Source organism: Aplidium turbinatum, chromosome 15 (assembly GCF_918807975.1).
Source record: "Aplidium turbinatum chromosome 15, kaAplTurb1.1, whole genome shotgun sequence".
Classification (NCBI taxonomy): Eukaryota; Metazoa; Chordata; class Ascidiacea; order Aplousobranchia; family Polyclinidae; genus Aplidium; species Aplidium turbinatum.
This window is the reverse complement of record NC_137486.1, coordinates 22,375,852-22,389,836: the sequence shown is the minus strand read 5'-3', so window position 1 is coordinate 22,389,836 and position 13,985 is coordinate 22,375,852. Positions and strand designations below refer to the sequence as shown.

General features: G+C 37.3%; 1 protein-coding gene across 2 annotated transcripts in view; it reads right to left on the bottom strand.

The window, feature by feature from the left end:
* Positions 1 to 419: 419 nt before the first annotated feature.
* LOC145784171 (uncharacterized) overlaps positions 420 to 13,985 on the bottom strand; it is a 47,822-nt gene continuing 34,256 nt past the window's right edge. For both annotated transcript variants that reach the window (XM_082595935.1, XM_082595936.1), the window contains 11 exons: positions 13,068 to 13,100; positions 11,738 to 11,916; positions 10,705 to 10,849; positions 10,261 to 10,451; positions 7,861 to 8,002; positions 6,526 to 6,681; positions 4,663 to 4,698; positions 4,288 to 4,467; positions 3,856 to 4,000; positions 2,243 to 2,379; positions 420 to 1,458 (listed from right to left, as the gene is read on the bottom strand). In XM_082595935.1, the coding sequence (XP_082452061.1) occupies positions 1,334 to 1,458; positions 2,243 to 2,379; positions 3,856 to 4,000; positions 4,288 to 4,467; positions 4,663 to 4,698; positions 6,526 to 6,681; positions 7,861 to 8,002; positions 10,261 to 10,451; positions 10,705 to 10,849; positions 11,738 to 11,916; positions 13,068 to 13,100 (1,469 nt within the window). In that variant the 3' untranslated portion in view covers positions 420 to 1,333. The remainder of the gene's footprint in view (positions 1,459 to 2,242; positions 2,380 to 3,855; positions 4,001 to 4,287; positions 4,468 to 4,662; positions 4,699 to 6,525; positions 6,682 to 7,860; positions 8,003 to 10,260; positions 10,452 to 10,704; positions 10,850 to 11,737; positions 11,917 to 13,067; positions 13,101 to 13,985) is intronic.

Sequence of the window (13,985 nt, the reverse complement as noted above, 5' to 3'; positions counted from 1 at the left end):
GGGGAAGGTCCCCCAGCTGTTTTTCTTATCTTCAGAAATCACATGGCTCCACATTTACAACTCATCACCTGCCACTACATGTTAGTTGTATTAAATGTTACAGCATTACATTGTTTTTATGAAAATACATTTCCAAAAATGTAGATTTCATAGCTCTCTTATCTGAAAAGCTTTCCGACCCTTGTATTAAACTACACACCACCTCAGAAATTATGAGTAATGTTGCGTTTTTGAAATCATTTTTGCACCGACAAAATTTTGGCAAACTTTGTTGGCCGCCCAAAATGTTTAACTCTCCTACGGCTATGATGACATCACTCTCAGTATCTCATTTCATCGAGCTATTTAATTGTCATCCTTTTTTCTGAACAAAGCTAACTCTTTTCCTCCTAACAACAACGCCTTGACACGAATTCGAATCTGTTCTATTTCTTGTTAGTTTATTTGCACGTATCGCTCCCGCCAACGTCATAGACAGTGCTCAACAACGCGGTACGTATCCAGCGAGAGTCTCAGTGGCAGTTGATGCTTTCTTGTTAACAATTATATATCAGGTACAATGTCTACGGTTGTGGCAAAGTTAGGAAAGGATGGGTTGTTTTACTTGGATAAGAATTAAATTGTTGTGCTCTATCTGTACATTTTGAATACGGACAAAGAATCTCTTGGCTACCAAAATCAATTTGTTTTACATAGATTCAAAGTCTACAGACGTTGCAACAATGTTAAAAAAGATTGACTTTGTTAGCTGCATGATGAACTGCATAGAAATTTTACAATGTGTGTACAAAACAAAGTCACCAAATCTGTGGTCACTAAACTAAGTCCGTTGACGTCACAAAATCATGCGAGAGGACACCAGCACACAATTTTGGTTTCAATTTAAAAGTATAAATTTTAAGTAATTTTCCATAAACAGAGATTCTGAAATCAAACCAAGATGCTATTTGAAATGCTTCGAATAATATTTCATTTTTCATTACCATAAAAAGCTGGATATAAAATTTATGACAGGTGATAAGAAGTGCGGGACTGCACTCCCCAGAAAAGTAAAACTCAATCGCAAAATACGTCGAAAGAAAAATCAAAAACGATTTTCGAAATGACGAAAACACGGAGAACCTAAAAAGTAGAAAGTCGCGTTATCAAACATTTCAACAACTAAATTATTTTCATCTTCAGTGTTACAAAGTGATAATTTTGCTTCTAAGTTTCGAATTTTTAAAACTTTCAACAATTTTCAAAAAGATACTTCACCACAAAAACACAACCAATTTCACTCATACTGCAAATTATAGTCTATATACATTTCAGCATCATCGTGCGCACCATCCTAAAGATTGCAATCGGTGTTGGTGTTTTCTTGTTGATATTGCAAGGACGCCTTCCAGATGGAATACATTCGTTGCCACAGCTGTTGGTCTTCTTGCCAAACCTGGAGGTCAGGCCCGGCAGTATCTACCAAACAACAGAAGATGAAGGAAAGACTATAATAAAGACAGAGTGAAACTGTTCACCAGGCATTTGATAAATAAAGTGACTTGCGTTCCCCTGGTGACTATGGGCTAGGGGAATATATATTGTAGTATACTAAGTAGGCTATAATCTTCATCCTTAACATCAGAATTTAACCTAGTAGCCTATAGTCACCAGATCAAGGAAAGTTATATTTTGAATTTAGTAGCAAATTATTTCAATAAAGCTTCAACACTTTCACCGACTGAGACACAGCGAGCGAGTTGTCTTCTGGTCTTCTGCTTAGCGACGTCATTATGACGTGACGGTGGAATGCATCACGAAGCAGGGACGAATTATGAAGTGTGCCCAGTATTTATAACAAAGCATGCGTTTGGATAGCGCTGACTATTGCAGACAACCTTTGTGCTGAAAGCTTCACAAAACAGACAGTCCAAGCGCAGCCAAGCAAACTATTATCCTGAGTCCATTCTGTCGATGAGTGTCAAGCAGGAATAAGGTTCAGTAGCCTATCACTTCGAAAAACGTTTTTGGTGCATCCCAATGTCCTGACATGGGATTGAACCCAAGCCTATCGACTCACAGGCGGACACTGTAACGATTCAGACAACAAAACGGTTTGTTGTTTAAGAATCAAAATGGGATGGAGATTAAAGTGAAAGAGACATAATACGAAAAACAAGTTTTACGACTTGACAGGTGAACATCGATTAAAATGTGGGACAAAAACTAAAGATTCCTGTTATTGAGGTTTCAGAAAACTCACATTGTCCATCTGCACAATATGGGATCTGGCATTGGTAGAAATCTTTAGCGACTCTTGACTGCGAAGGATCCTTGCATGTCACGCTCAGGTGGTGGCAGCTTTGAGTAGGCATGGATAAATCAGGAAGGTTGCTTGTTCTAAACAAAAATAATACCTGAGTTAAAAATATGTTGTGATAGACTTAAAATTCCAGACCACATTCTCCGTGCAGCCAGTGGCGTAGCAGTCACTTGGTGGTTCTGGCTCTGCGCCAGGGGCGGCAGGCTGCAAGGGGGCGGCAAGACGAGGCTACACAGTGCACACAATACGAGAAATGAAGTAATGCAAAAATAAATAAAAGGTAAAACAAGAAAATGATTTACAAAGAGACAGCTAGCACACCTTAAAAAATTTAAGGATAGAACAACAGCTAAAAAGCTCGAGTTGCTTCTTGCGTGATGTTGGATAGCTGTAGCCTGTACTCCGTGTGTTGCTCAATTCTTAGTAACATTTTTTATTACGTCATAAATCTGTTGTCATAATCACGATTCATTTTCTCTATCTCAGCAGTAGTTTCTGTAGTCAGACATCGTGTGCAGTAAAGCTGAGAATACTTTAAGAGGCTGGTGCGAAGCAGTGAAAACACGTTTGATCGTAATGCAACAGCGTTTGATGTTTTACAGTGGTTAGCTAAATCACATCTACTTGATTCGACACCATATTTATGCTTGTGTCTGAAACTTTATCTTACCATTGGTGTTTCAATTGCGAGCTGTGAGAGGAGTTTCTCATTTCGTATTTATTTTCGTATTTATTCTCAATTCGTATTTACGTTCTACCATGAATGATGATCGGCTACCAGCTCTATGGATTCTTTCTATAGAAAGAGACTACGTTCAAAAACTTGATTTTGAAGATATTATCGCTGATTTTGCTTCGGCGAAAGCTCGAAAAGTTCAATTTTGAGGCGGCTATTGATCTTTTATTTGCCTAATACATTTGTTGTCCATTTTTTGTCTTTTATTTTTGGCTTTAACGTTGAGACAGTGAGGCTTCTTTCTCAAGCAATATAGAACTTCTGAGACGCGGCACAATATTTGTAATTATTTTTATTGAAAAGATTGCTTGAACATAAAACTATTTCAAAATTTGCTACATTCTACTTAGGGCGGCATTTTCAACGAAAGCCAGGAGCGGCAGCATATGCTCCTACGCCACTGCGTGCAGCCTATAGGTCTTTGCGAGAATAAACAAACAGACGATATTTTTAGATTGTTTTCTCTTTCGAGGAACAGAATTGCATTGAAAACGCTTGACTTTGCTTTGCGGTCAATCTTTTGGTTTGTCTAAAAAATTTTGCACAACTCAATAGTATTGCATTGCTGTCAATCAACTGTTTAATGACATTTGCTATCCGGCCAGAGTATACTAAAATATTTTTGATAAAACCTGTTTCGTTTCAGGTTGAGGTTTGGTCTAAATGGACTTTTCTTTATTTTGGAGTAGAAATGCTCGAAGCGAAACGTCATCCGTGCTATGTCATTGTTACGTCATGAACACCAGCTCTCTTTTTGGAGGCCACTCATGGTGCTCACTGATCGAAAGAGAATTCAAAATCTGATGCATGATCGTACCTCCATTCGTTAAAGGCTCGTTGCCATGTCAACAAGAAGGTGACTCGCCATCTGATGTACTCGCACAACCACAAGGCTCTTCTGTCGCACTGGTTCATGGGGCTGCTCGCTTCAGGGCAGTACAGGTTGAGTTCTGTTGCGTTGTCTGAAAAATAAATCAAAGTCATCTATTTGAGAAAAGTGAATATTTTATGTCGTCATAGTGAAAACTAAATCAACGAAATACTGGCTAAAGTAAAATTCTCTAATTTGTCAGCTGGAACAATGATCTGCGTTTAACAAAACGTTTGGCAGAAAAAGACCCAGTGTGTTTACTGTGTAAAAGTTACATTATAAGTTGGGGAGTGAAAAGCAACAGTTTGACGCAACTCAACACGACGACACACTATGACGCAACACGACCACACACTATGACGTAACACATTGACTTACTTTGGTTGCATCGCTCTTCCGAAATGGAGTTTCCAAACTGGTCCGTGAAATTTGCGAAACAACCACCGCAATAATTGTTTTTGCAAATTGCATTTGGAACCCCTGGGCAGCTGGCATTCCAGCATGGTGGAGAGTAGCAAGTCGCAAGTGGCACTCCAGGTGGGCACAGTTCAGATGCAGCTGAAATCAGACAAACTCTGCATTTTATAAACATCTGCAACTTTTGTCCGGGTCAGCAGGAGAGTTCAGAGTTCGCCTTTACCGATCGCTTATCAACAACTCTACGAGAACAGACTTTTGTTGAGTCGCATTCACAACTGAACGCGTGACAAGTTAACCTACAAACTGAAATAAGAAACAGAAATTGAGACTTACTTGTAGTTTCAAACGAAGAAGGAGAAGTAGGTGTTACTAAACAAAAATATAAAATATTAAAGTTAGCGAATCAAACTATTTCAATGTGCATGTGTAGAGCTTAGAAACACTTTGTCACTGCAAGGATGCAACTTAAATACAATGCCTGTCAAGTAACAATCTCTCATTTCAAAGCAAAAAAATTGTACCTATGTTTTGAATGAACAGCTATAGCGTACAACACGAAACTTCTGTTGTCTATGAAAAAGCTGCATTCTTCACGACAATATGAAAGTGTGGTGGGAATGCAAAGTCCTTAATGACTCAAAGAAGCCTCAACCCAAGTGATCTTCACATTGCAAAACATTTCCAATGCTTTTTTTGTTCTAATTAAAATATGGCTTCCTCAGTTAGATTCAAATATAACGCGCTAACTAAATACGAAAAACTATTTATTTTAAAACTAACAATTGTAAACTGATCATGTATAGAAAAGACGGAACAGATAGGGATAGGATACAAAAGTAAAATAAGTAGGATAGTTGCGGGGTAAGACTGGTGGTCACATTTTGGTATCATTGTCTATATCTTCACATCGTTTAAAATGTCACAATTTCTACTGTTAAACAATTGTATTGAGGCTTTCTTACAAAATAGTAAAAAAGAAGTGAATTTTATTTTTAAGTTATGTTGCTACAACATAATTTTTACGAATGGGTCATATGTCTGGTTTTTCCCTAAGTAGGGGTAAAACAAGTCAGTGTTTTTTGATGAAAGAAAGGTTATATTTATATTTACAACAAAGTGAAACAACTTTGCTAAAATTGTCTTTAATCAAGAAATTTAAATGCAAAACACAAAAAAGCAACTTTAATAACTACAGCAATTATGGTCCATAATCAAACCAGTTGAAATGTAGCCTAATGCTCAAAAGTAGGTTAAATGACAAAATCCACATCAATTTGCAAAATGCAACTGAGAGCACATATCACAAATCAATGTTAGTTGACCATTTTGCGAACTGCTGATTTTTTATGTAATAGTCAAATTAATAGTGAACTTCCCGGTTATCAGCACAAGGCTCAGCACTCACTAGTGGGCTATAGCGAGCAGTTGCGATTCGCTAACCATAACGGTGCAGCTTCCACGCTAGCCATTCAGGTCATCCAATCAACTTTACTATATGTTTCTCGGCAGCCGATTGTAGCAAGAATTGATAGCGATAGACACCGTGTTTCGCCCATGAGGCTAGGTTCGTCAGTATCGCACCACTAATTCTTGCCACAAGGGTATCGACTGCCGCTTTAAAGTTGCAATAATACGGCAAATAATACCCTATGAACAAGGTACATGGAATTTTGGTTGAAGAATTAAGTATTTTTACTAATTTAGGTAAAATTTTGGCACAGCACTTTATGGCTGACTTATTTTTCCCCAACCAAAATAACCATGTCTGAACAAAAATAATTAATAATTAGTCCCAATAAAACTTATTTCCAATATAGAACTATACGATGACTAATAAAATACAATAATTGTAGTTTCGTTAGTAGAAAGTGTTGGTTTAATTAACAACTTTCACAGTCTAATGCTCTGTTTAGTCTAAACTACAAAAAAAAGTTGGTCAAAAACATGAAGGTAAAATTTTGCACCAACTGATGTTTCGCAGCATAGACTGAGACTGCAAGCAAAAACTGCAACAGCAATTGCTGTTGTCACATCACAAATGAACCACTAACTGCGCTAAAGCATTTTTTGAGTGTATTATTTCCAAAAGAAAAAGTGATGCTTGATTAAAATCTAGCTGACCGGTTTTACCCGACGACTTGTTTTCTCATGAACAACCCCTAGTAGTTAACCAACGCATAGCAAACTTGTTCATACCTGTGGTTGTGTTCGGGTTGGTGGGCTGCATGCATTCCGTTCCACAGCAAGATGGACAGCAGACATACCCCTCTGGGCAAGTAGTGCATAATGGTCGTTTGGCGCAATTCGACTCGTCGCAGTTTATGTTGACAGCCCGGCATTCTCGACCAAATTCTGTAAGCAAAGAAATGTAAAAATTCTATTTCTTCATATTATTTATGATTAGGATTTCCTAATGTCTCAAAACACTTAAGAATTTTTTTTTAAACCATTAGCGGACCCAAGCGGGGAACATTTGGTGACGTGGCCCAGCTACACAACGTAGGACGCCGAAAGCATATTTCAAATCAGCAACGGCATTATAGTGGGGTTGAAATTCAACTATGTGTTGATTGAGTCTTAAAAATAATGTACTGTTTCGGAGTAAAACATTGTCATTCAAAGACATTAAATAACAAGAATTGAATTAGTTACCTACTAGAATGACTATTCTTAACGTTATTCAAAGCTTGTTCAAGAAAATAAATTGTTGTAGTGCTAGCCATCTTCGAAATTGAAACGGCCGTAGCATGACAAAGCGCGGGTAGCGATGTTTTTCTACTTTGTGCACTCACAAGAAAAGTTTTGTTTCCATAGTTTCAAACAACGATTTTATTTAGTGGTTTTCATCGAGGAAAGAGCCTCTAAAGTCAGTGTTCTTTCTTTCTGATAACAGCCATGTATGAACTTCTACCCAACCTGTCTTCTTTCTAACTTTTGACACAAGTTCCACATGTGTTGAGTGAAGATTGATTGTATATTGTTAACAAGAGACGGGTTCAATTGTGATGTAGAATAGTCACTGCACACTCTTATTACGGCATGTCCGTCCGATAGATTCGCACATCGTAAAAGAATTTAAAGAAAGCCGAAACACGTTTGGAAAACACGAGTTAGTAGAATAGAGAAAAGATAAAGAGAGATTGTCGCGCAAGCATGACAGTGCACCGCAATGATGACGTCACGATTGCATCACAATCTATGTTACAATACGGGGACAAATAGCTGGGCCATAATTTCGTGAACAGTCAGCAAAAGTGTGCATCCGCCACTTTAAAAGCAGCACGCAATCGCTGCATTGTCACCGCAGTTTATCATCATTGCTTTATCCCAGAATAGTATTGCCAAGATGATTGTGTTTCACACCTTGTTACTGAAGAGATTATTATGCGACTAATGGCAGAGTTACTAACAATTCCTCTTGTTCAGTCATTAAACGACCCAAGGAACCCGAGAAACATAATCCCTCAAGAATACTGAAGCTCACAGTGTTGCGATCTGTGCTCGTGTTAAAACTAAAATAGAAATCATCACCTTCTATTCTATAGGAAACACGAAAAACTGTGTCGCGAACATTGTTGGTGGTTAACCGAAGCTTCAGCCTTTTCCCGACGAATTTGATTGGAGTATCTGGCATTCCCGAAAACTTCCCAAGGAAATTAAATCCGTCATATACCTGAAACGAAGTTTGCTTTAAATCGGCTGCAATGAACCCTTGTAACGCACCAAGGTTATATATTTTCTGATAACTTAATACTCTACTTATTTTAAGCAAACCACGATGAAAATAATAAACCTTGAAAATGATGTAGCAGCTACTCTATTATATAACAACAATATTCTCTGTTTAGTGGTTGGTCATCAATTGTGACGTAGCTAGATTGAAAATTTTAGGAGAACATAAAAAATATTTAGGTCGTTAATTTTTCAAACGGTTTGAACAGGGCTTGCTCAAAAACACAAGTACAGCCAGCTTATTGTCATATGTTACGATAATAATTGTAGGCGTAAGATATTTGGCCAGAATTAAAATTGGTGAGGTTTTGTTTCAGCTTGCTTTGAATTTCACACATAGTGAAATAACTCAACTATCGGTCGCCCTCTGCTACAATTGCAGAAACGACCACTAAAACAACAATTACGAATATATTCGTTATGCTCAAGACAAGAAAGTTTACATTCTCGTTTCACAGATTATTCGATTTAAAAAAGATTCAACTTATCGCGCTGCCAGGTGCACACTCTAACCACGTTGCGCCTCGATAAATGCAGCGGTACCAGTGAATCAAATCCAACATAACCAATGGGTTAGTTAACCCTTTGAAGGTTGGGGGGCTGTCAATTCAACTTTTTTGTATCACCAGTAATTTGTATCTCTAAAACCACTGAGGCTGCGACTACGAGATTTCTTGACTTTTCCTAACTTTTATTCACCTCTATTGAGCTGAAATTTTGAGCGAATAAAGGTTATAAATTGAGAGATGTAAGGCATTTCTCAGCACATCCTCTGAAATATTTCATATTCTATTGTTCAAAATTTTCCCACCAGCTGGATGAAAGTAATTAATTTGGGCCATGTCTCGTCAATTCTAATTGTTTCACAGCGTGAAGGGAATTAGCTGTATGTAAAATTATGTAAAAAAATTTTAATCACAACATTGCAATACATGTTCTTCATTACTCTACCAAAAAATAATGTGTAAACTCATGCTACAATTGCTTTAATCGCAAATTCATAAGTCACCTCAATATTTCAACGTAGCCTATATGAGCAGTTCTAAAATTCACATAGTTTTAATTTTCGGATATGCTCAGCGTGAATAATTTTACAAAGTGAATCCCAAATTTTGAAACCGTGCATGAAAAAATAACAGAGATATCACTCCTAAAGCATAAAAAGAATCGACAGCCCTCCCCTCACCAAACTGAGCAAGACTCCAGGAGCCCAACCTTCTAAGGGCTAATAATAATAATGTTATGGTTTTACCTATTGTAGCTTTACAACAGCTAAAATCTTTTAGCGACAGAACTAATTTTTAATTATATACTTATTTACGACTTATTCTCACTGCGTTATGCAAGAAAGAACACAATCGATACCGTTTTTAATGTCTTTCGCCGCGTTAGCTCAGTGGTTATACGCGCTCGGCTCAAGATCACGCGGTGCTGGTTCGACTCTCGTGGTGTTCGCTTGAGCAACGCATTTCAGGACTGTTTTCCATTCATTGGCACCTAGTGAATGGAATGATTCCCCGGCAACAACACTTCAACAATCGGAAAACTTCACTCTGCCAATCTCAGTAACCGGCCCTGCGTCGAGCCTCTACAAAGTATGCGAAACTACCAGGAATAACGTATCAAGGCTTTGTCAGTCCGAGGATAAAGATTCAAAAACCAAACCAGTCTTCGGTTTGACCCGACCTGGAATCGATCTCAGGTCTACCAGAGCCGAAGGCGATTTCCATTCGACCACCGAGCTAGGATCAAATCCAAATAATCTATGGCAGGGCGACTCAACAAGCGGACCGCGGTCCGAATCCGGACCTTCTGGGTGTTGATGTTGGCCCTCTGGGTTCTGGAAGAATAACCTCATTGGCACGTTTCAGGGCATCTTTAAACAGATTACTACTGAGAGTAACTAATTTTGTCTGTGATTATCCTAGTAGCTGGGGGGCGAAGACCATTCCAAGTCCAGTTACATTTTACCTTAAAAATGGTTTAGTGTTGACAATTTAATGTTGTGGTTGCGTATGAAATAACTTAGTCACCAGACCACTAAAAATGTTCAACTTGTCAAACGAGAGTGAGTAATTGTTGAGACCAAATAAATGTTAAGTTATAACATCTTTTGGGGGGTAACATTAAATTTGGCCTTCATAGTGGCTACGTCCCTTAAAGCGGTCCTGGTAATTTACCACAAAGCAAGAAACTCACGGAAAGATGGTCTAACTGATCTTCAACGTCGAAGCTGTCAATCGTGAAGAGTACCGGAAGGAAGTCCGGTGCCTCCAGTGTCCACAAGCATTGTGAGGCGGGATGATTTTCATTGGAAATGAGACCATTGGAAAAAGTAAAATCTTCTACATAGTTCTCTGCCGTTAAGGTTTCTCCACAATTTGTAAATACTGGAAAAACATCGATTGGAAGATGTTGGATTTAAATAACAAGATTCAAACCACATTTCAAAAATATTCTTCTTTCATTTTCAAATAATTTTTGAAAAAATAACAACTTTTACATTTCACCTTACACTTCCACCTGCAGATTAGTGTCACAAAAGTATTAGTGTGTTGAAGCGATTATGTGCAATAATTACTCAACAGTGATGTAATGAATCGGATGTTTTGAAAACAAACTATAAATCACTTTTTAACTTACATCGGCGATATGACGCAATAAACCCTCCACTGAGAACACTGACATCTGTATGATAGTGAAGAGTTAAGTTCCTTCTGGTAGATATCATTACAACGTTTGTTCTGCTTCCAGATATTTTACCAATCGCGACATCGTCTTCTAAAATCTGCAAGCAATAACTGTTTAAAGCAGGGTTAGCAATATTAAATTTTGTATGCGCATTTTATATGTGTAATACTTTATTAAAGCAAAATCATTCCAATTTCTGTTTTGACAGACAAGATAGCTTTGAGCAAATAAGTAAGCTGTCAAAATTGTGCTATTAATTGTTGGAAATAAAAATATGCAAGTATGGTGGAAATGTGACTTCGTTTCACAACCACACAAGCCAAGTAACTATATTGCTCATGATACAAAAGGAAACAAAGTTGCAAACGTTTTTGGCTATACGTCTAGCCCTGCGCAAACACCAGTAAAGCTTATTTACATTTCACAACCACAAGATAATTTTGAGAATAGTTAAGCAGCGCTAATTGATTAAGGTTTTCTTTATAGTCTGCAGCAAACGTCAATAAACACCGCGGCCATGATACAACAGAAAATCGCGAACGTTTTCCGCTGTACAGGAACTAGCCTACACTTCCGGAATTGTTCGTGTGGGTTGGTGCATCCTTTAAATTCCGAGTAGTCGCTTGGTATAGTTTGAATTGTAAACACAAATTGTCTGAACTGCTTTCATATTTACGAGGCAAAAGTTTCGAATTATTTTGAAATTTATAAAAACAAACAAAATGCGTCAGAGCATACCAAACATTCAACAAGTTCTAAACAAATGTTCAGAAGCTTTTGAAAGAACACTTAAGGACGTTTGGTAGCATATTGCGGAAAATATGCCTAGTTATTTAACCAATGAATGTTGGCCACAACTTTCTGTAGCCTATGTCACTTTTTGAACTCATGTTTTCAATATAAAAATCTCAAAGCAATAAATATTAAGCGCGTAGTATTCAATATAATCAACTCTAAATACTTTCATGAAATGAATATGAGGTACCTCTACAAAATCACAGCATGTTTCAACATTTGATACATTGATCATCATCTCGATTTTTGATCCCTCCTCCACTGAGAAGGTATAATAGCAATGCAAGTCGTTCGCGGTCTGGGAAGGATATCCTGGAGTTGACACGATCTGTGGGCTCCACGTCGCGTTGAACATCCCTCCACAAGATCCTGAAACAATACGTCAACAATACAGGCCATACGTCTGTGAGGTGTTTGAGGATATGTTAATTAGGGGACCGTTGCTACTGCTGCATAGTGATGTCACAAACTCTACCACTTTATGCTTGTATATATATAATATTGTACATTAATTACACTGGTTTACAAAAAAAAAATCTGCGGTTTGGACTTTGATAACTGATTTCAGGTAATTTTGGGGTGCTGAATCCGAATCTGAACTCAGATGTATACTATCACATGAAATTTTTGAGATATGATAACAAAAATATTTTATTTTTACCAAAAGTGAAAGATTTAGCGTTGCGTTTACTACCAACATATGCAGTGCTATAGCGAAAGGTTAATGTTAGACAGGCCAAAATAGCTTAAATAAGGTTACTGGACAAGCATCGCCATAGGCCTGTTTAAATCGTTGTGGTTTCATGAAAAATGTTGACGGGAGAGGGGTCAGTTATACTTTTAGTCTCCCTTTTAGCTTGTTACTACTGCATGGCTAATAATGTTGCTTAGAAAACAAATTGGTATCAAAATTGGAGTTTGTGGGTGTATTTCAGCTACTTATGCACCACATGGCCTGGATTTCTGGATATATAGCACAATGTGTATGTGTGATAAACGCAACGTCAAATTGTCCACTTTTGACAAATGTAACAATTTGTTGTTATCATATCTCACAAACTGAAGGAATAGGCAAAATCTGAGGTCAGATTCGGATTCACCACCTCAAAATCACTCTAAATCAGTTTTCAAAGTTCATACCGCAAAAATCGTGTAGACCAGTGTTATCTACAATTAATACTACAAAACGTGCTCAATGCCAAGCAAAAGCCAAGCAGAGCGAATTACACCAAATATAGTTATTACTCTCTAAAACCTCTACAGCCTGTTTCACCCTATAAGGGGTACCATCAGAAAATCCTGAAAATTATGTAAAAGCAATAAATCGGTAATTTCTGAAAAGATATTAAATATTATAACCTTAATTTAATCTGCAAAAAACAACATCAGAATTATAAAGGGCTACATCTATCAGTTACCACAAAAGCCTCAATTAAGACGTCCAAATGAAACCAAGCAAATTTTGATATCAATCTGCTTGGTTTTCAATTTGAACTTTTACGTCCATGCATAAAACTGACCTGAAGTTGAGTTGGGCCGAAGAGTTGTAGAAACTGAAAAAAATATCAACTATCAATAATAAGCATTCGTCGCAGTACAAACTACTACGCTCGTAGTAATTACAGTTAGTAGGCCTGATGTGTTAGAAACTCAAAAAAAAGTAATTTAATTATTCTACTGTAACAATTTTTTCCAAAAAAACTTTAAGTATTTTTGCTATGAATGAAAAAAAAATTGAAAGCAAAGCGGTAAAAATGAAACGAGGAAAGAAACACTAAATGGGATAAATAGAAAATTTAGCGGAGAACATAATTCCAAGCTGTGAGGGGAGACTACGAGCTTGCGAGTAAAAAAGTTTTTAAAAATTATATTTGTATAGAAATAGATGAGTGTGCTGCAATATGGTTGCTAGGATTGAGGTGTCAAGAGTGAAGCGTCTTTGCTCGAAGTCGCTGTTCTTCGCTAAGCTTCCGTCGCTTTGTATTAGTTTTTTTAATAAAAGTGTCATCTCGTAGCTAGTGAATGATTGCACAAATGACATTCAACAAATTCTTTCCGAATCGAAGAAACATGAGATTCGATTCATAGGAAACTTTGAAGACTCACTCGTTTACGAGATTGATCTTCGCTTCATGAACACACTGAATATAATGAAACTGTTTGACGGTTTATTGCGTGGGGGTTCATCCAGACAATACTGAAAAGTCATTGTTTGACTCATCAAGGCAATATATGTTTTATGCTCAGAGTTGAATGTTAAGTAAATATTTTTGGTGCGAAAACAAAACTCTTTTGACAAGATTCATAAGACTAAAGCTTCATTGTGTGGACCTGCGTGGGAAAATGTCATCGCTTTTCGGTTTATTACTTTTTTCATGCTTCATCAGCTAACTAACTTATCATGTTAAGCTTAACATGTTATGAAGATGTCATCATAA